Here is a 5,212-nt window from a genome sequence, read left to right as displayed (position 1 = left end):
GCAATTTTACATCCTCAAGAGCTGCCTGCGGTACAGCAAGACTTTAGCTGAGTATATTAGGAACGACTACAGAGAAGAATTCAGGTAAGAAAAGTCTGAATCTAATCTGCAGTAAAATCCCCTCATTTCTGATTTTCAGGCAGAACTGCAACATGGCCCAATATGTAGAAGATGAAATGAAGATGGGCAATTCTGGTTTTGTTTTTATTTTATTTTATTTTTTTTAAGATTTTATTTATTTATTTGACAGAGAGAGACACAGCGAGAGAGGGAACACAAGCAGGGGCAGTGGGAGAGGGAGAAGCAGGCTTCCCGCGGAGCAGGGAGCCCGATGTGGGGCTCGATCCCAGGACCCTGGGATCATGACCTGAGCCGAAGGCAGACGCTTAACCGACTGAGCCACCCAGACGCCCCTTTATTTTTTAGTTTTAATGATTTTATTTATTTATTTGAGGGACACAGTGAGAGAGGGAACACAAGCAGGGGGAGCGGGAGAGGGAGAAGCAGGCTTCCCGCCGAGCAGGGAGCCCGATGTGGGGCTCGATCCCAGGACCCTGGGATCATGACCTGAGCCGAAGGCAGACGCTTAACGACTGAGCCACCCAGGCGCCCCTGGTTTTGTTTTTAATAGTATCTCACACTTTGATCTGTGGTAAGGTAGGGTTTGGGGGAGCTCTAAGAACCACTGTGTATTCCCAGGCTAGAAAAGACTAATGAAACCTCAAACTCTCTTTGAAGAACTGTTTCTCACTCATTGTCTTTGTTGCAGGCAGCACCTCACAGAAGTGGTAATGATTTTAACATGCTGTGAGGAATCAAGAGTAACAAGCCCTACTGAAGGGGATGATGAATTAGGGACTGTGAATTTAACTGAAGCATTGCGGGGGGGGAAAAAACAATTGATAAAGGAGAAACAACGAGTGTGGTTATTACTTTTTGTTTGTTTCCTTTACCCCTCTCTTCCTCAGGAACAAAACAGTGAGGAAGAGCAGTAACAAGCACGGGTTCATCAGCCAGCTTGTTCTGAACCTCAGGGGTTCCTCCTATTTATAGGCTGGCAGCTGCTCAGCTCTGCATTAGCACCTATCAAGGAAAAAACCCAGCCTGTGTCTGACTTAAGATGAAAAGGGTACAGCAGGCACAGCTTTGCTCCCAGTTTGGGTGCAGACATAAAAGGATGTGCAGGCATACATTATGGCCCTAGATGGGCTTTTTAAAACATTTCAGCCCAATTTGTGGACCCTGTTTTCCCTCCATGTGGTTTTACATCATAGGTTCCACTCTGGCTCCTACAAAAGGGTTTTGTTTGGCCTGCTGGGAATTGGTCCACACAACCTAATTTTTTTTCCTCGTGTTTTTTTTTTTTTTAAGGTAAAATGCATATACATTGAAATTCACTATTTTAAAGTGTGCTTTTAATACATTTCACAGTGTTGTGCAACCATCACCACTGTCTAATAGCAGAACATTTTCATCACCCCTAAAGAAAGCTGGTAGCCATTAAGCAGTCACATGCCATGCTCCCCTCCCCCCCCAGCCCTTGGCAACCACTAATCCACTTTCTCTCTTTGTGGATTTGTCTGTTCTGGACATTTCACATAAATGGAATCATACGATATATGGCCTACTGTGTCTGGCTTCTTTCACTTAGCATCACGTCTTCAAGGTGCATCCATGTTGTGGCATGTATCACACAATCCAATTTTTTTTCTTTTAAGATTTTATTTATTTATTTGACAGAGAGAGACACAGCAAGAGAGGGAACACAAGCAGGGGAAGTGGGAGAGGGAGAAGCAGGCTTCCTGCTGAGCAGGGAGCCCTATGTGGGGCTCGATCCCAGGACCCTGGGATCATGACCTGAGCCGAAGGCAGATGCTTAACGACTGAGCCACCCAGGCGCCCCGACCCTTTTATTTCAATTTCCTGCATATTGCCCAAGGAAACAAGAAGCAGGAGCCTCAGCCCACACTGCGGTGAGGACAGTCCTGACTTCCCTACTAATGCCTTCATAATGGATACATTATTAATGAAATTCACTTCCTTTCCTGTAGTAAAGTGTCTCAATGATCTGAAAGGCACACATATCAGAGATCTTCTAGGTCACCCAATAGGGGAGATCAGGCGAATGAAAATGCTGGCCGAATCTTATGGCTTAGACCCCCATATCCAACAGCCCTACGCCAGTGAGTGTATATGTACTGATGTGACCAATGTGAAATTCTTATTTTTAAAGCTATTTTGTTTCTTTTTATGATTTGCAGGTACTTTATTCACATGCCAGCCTTGGAAAAAAGGCTCCCATTGCGGTACCCTCTTACCCAACCTACCATTCAACTTTTTCATGAAGTTCTCAAGTTAGTTGAACAGAAACAATGTGTGAAATATTAACAAGAGTCTAAAATGTTAACCAGGAGTCAACCTAATATTTATGAGAAAACTTGTTTGATTTGCTTAATATCTGGCTATCCCTGTGTCTCATAAACAGATTTTATTTGAATGTTCCAACAATACCTGTAAGAGAGGTCCTTAGAGTTTTTTATCTGCCACAAAAAAGAAACGGTTTAAATACACTGACATATGTAAAGTGGTGCTAAAAACAAGCGTTTCTCTAAAAAAGTTTCTAAAAATAAAAAAACTACAAAGGTTACAGAAGCCCATGGAGAGCAAATGTAGAAAGTGCAACCTGATGAGTTTTGTTAGTGTAATGATGGTGAGTGGTATGAAGCCACTGAAATGTCCAAAGATAAACTGTGGTTTACAAAGTGATCATTAGAGAAATGCCGAGTAGTAGGTAGACACCCTCCTTCTCCACCTGTAAAAATTCTAGTGAAATAAGTATTCACGACAGAATGAACAGAAGAACACAGGCATAGCTATAAGGAAGGTCAGGTCCTCACTTATTGTGGGGAAGGAAGCTTGGACTTTCTTCAACACAATTAAATGCATTCTGGTGCTCAGTTTCAGGCACCTGTGGGCTAGTATAAGCAGTCTCATAGAGTCTCTGTGGAGGAGAAATCGTCTATAAGCAGTTATGACTCTCCCAACCATTGAAAAAAATGTCTTCACTATATCTTATGGCAATAAACTAATCCAACAAAAACTTCACTTTGGTGTCACTGTGAGATATTGAATTTGGGCTTCTAAAAACTTAGAAAGTGGGTCCTCTATTTGACTTACCATGCCTTGAAAGAGGATCAGAGAAAACCCCAAAGAAAGAGCTCCCTAAACAGATGTGCCCATGCTGTGCACTGGAGAGAGGATTAAACTCACTCGTGACATTTGATTACTGCTTGCGGCTGAGCCATTAACCAGCTATTTGACCTCCAACAAATAGTCTATTCTGCTATGTGGAGGGGTGGGACGAGATGTTCTGCAAGCTCTTGTCCAGCTCTAACATTCCCACTTCTTAATGCTCTGTGATGGGGGAGTGCATTCCTCTGCTCAGTGGATGATTTCACATGGATTCCAAATAATCCTTTCTTTGGACCAAACATTTCCCTTTCAGCTGTCACCAACATCACCCCACAAAGCATCCAAGCCCCCTCCACTATCACCCATCAAGGACTACAAGTCCTCTAGTTTCCACTCTGGGGGCAGTGATGGGGGGAGTAGAATGGTGTTTATGAGAGTTCTGGGCTGTTATATGAGGGACTGCTCCCAGGAGATGGTCAATCAGAAGCATATGAAAAGATCCTTGGGACAAAGGCAACAAGACTTCAAACTGTACTAATGAAGGACAGTGGGCTGACCACTGGTGAATGGTGGAACCCACCGAATGACAGAAGAGGATCAACTCAGCTCTACCTCAGCTTCTAAACAGTGCCCTGGCTCTGGGCCGGAAGCAGCACTGGCTACAGACAGGGCTTGGGCTTCCCTCCCACGTGCCTGAGGTGCTTGATGCCTCTCCTCTCCCACTGTTCTCTTTTCTCTGAGAGCATACTTTATCAAAGCTGTGGGAGCAAAAGCTCTGTCAGAAGGCATCTGCATCTTTCCATGTAGGGCTACATGAGTGGCATTCCTGAAAGCTAATGGTTGAATATTTGTCATCTTGATTTTCTTACAGCATTTGTCTATTTGTTTGCACAGTGTGGTAAGGGAGCCCCCAAATCAACACTTTAAAGGGTTAGCCTGCTACAGTTCTTTCCTACTGTTTTTTGCATTGTTGCCAAAGCCAAGAAAATCACTAAATAATCCATCTTTCTTAGTGATCAGAACACATTTGACTGACTAAATATTGACTTCCACTACAAAGTAATTACTTTTAGGAAATCTAATTGTAGAAAAATTTTGAATATGAAAATCACATATATAACTTTTTACAAATACAAAGGATCATCAAAAAAGCAAGCACACATAGCTAGTTTTCAGGCTGGGCTGAAGATTCTGGACTCTTTGACCACTTTTATAATATATATGCATTGCCATTTACCACCCACACTAAAAGTAAACTCACGGTAATCAGCTCTACCATTTTATATATACACATATATGTGCATGTATGTGTACATACATATCCAAAATAGGGGGTAAGAGCATGGGTTTTGAGTTTAAATGAGTTTAAATTGAGTTTAAATGGTTGAGTTTATTTTTTTTTAAGATTTTATTTATTAGAGAGAGAGAGCAGGCGCACAAGTAGGGGGAGGGGCAGAGGGAGAGGGAGAAAGAAACTCCCCACTGAGCAGGGAGCCCGAACCAGGACTCGATCCCATGACCCTGAGATCATGACCTGAGCCAAAGGCAGCCACCTAACCAACTGAGTGCCCCTAAATGGCTGAGTTTAAATCTCAGTTCTGCACTAGTTTTGGACATTGGGAAATTACTTAGTATCTCTATGCTTCAGTCAAAACTAAGATAGTACAACCTATCCCATGAGGTTGTTAGGAGCTTTTATGCAAATATGGTGTTAATACACATATCATGGTATGTGGCATGTAGTAAGGATCCAGTACATGGTATTTATTATTATTATTACCATTATTATTACTATTAAAATAATATCAAAGCTGGCTAAGAACTTATAGATTAATTAAGTACTGGCCTTTAAAATTAAATAAATAAATAAATAAATGTACTGGCTTTATTTTTTTTGGACCAATTGGGAGACCAGCTACTATACTCAGAGAGCCCCTGATCAATATAGCATTGAAGAACAGATTCATTTGGTTATTAAATTTAAAAATTCAATTTTCTGTTAGCAGGAGTGTGACTTAAT

The 5,212-nt window shown here is 42.0% G+C and overlaps 1 protein-coding gene across 1 annotated transcript in view; it reads left to right on the top strand.

The window, feature by feature from the left end:
- Positions 1-3,547, top strand: part of C5H12orf56 (chromosome 5 C12orf56 homolog) — a 74,318-nt gene extending 70,771 nt beyond the window's left edge. The window contains exons 10-11 of the mRNA XM_081818973.1: positions 5-84; positions 2,262-3,547. Of these exons, the coding sequence (XP_081675099.1) occupies positions 5-84; positions 2,262-2,388 (207 nt within the window). The 3' untranslated portion in view covers positions 2,389-3,547. The remainder of the gene's footprint in view (positions 1-4; positions 85-2,261) is intronic.
- Positions 3,548-5,212: the final 1,665 nt, after the last annotated feature.

This window comes from Leptonychotes weddellii, chromosome 5 (genome assembly GCF_054177405.1).
Source record: "Leptonychotes weddellii isolate Sample4059 chromosome 5, ASM5417740v2, whole genome shotgun sequence".
NCBI lineage: Eukaryota > Metazoa > Chordata > Mammalia > Carnivora > Phocidae > Leptonychotes > Leptonychotes weddellii.
Note: the sequence above shows the minus strand (reverse complement) of the source record. Positions and strands in the feature narration are given on the sequence as shown.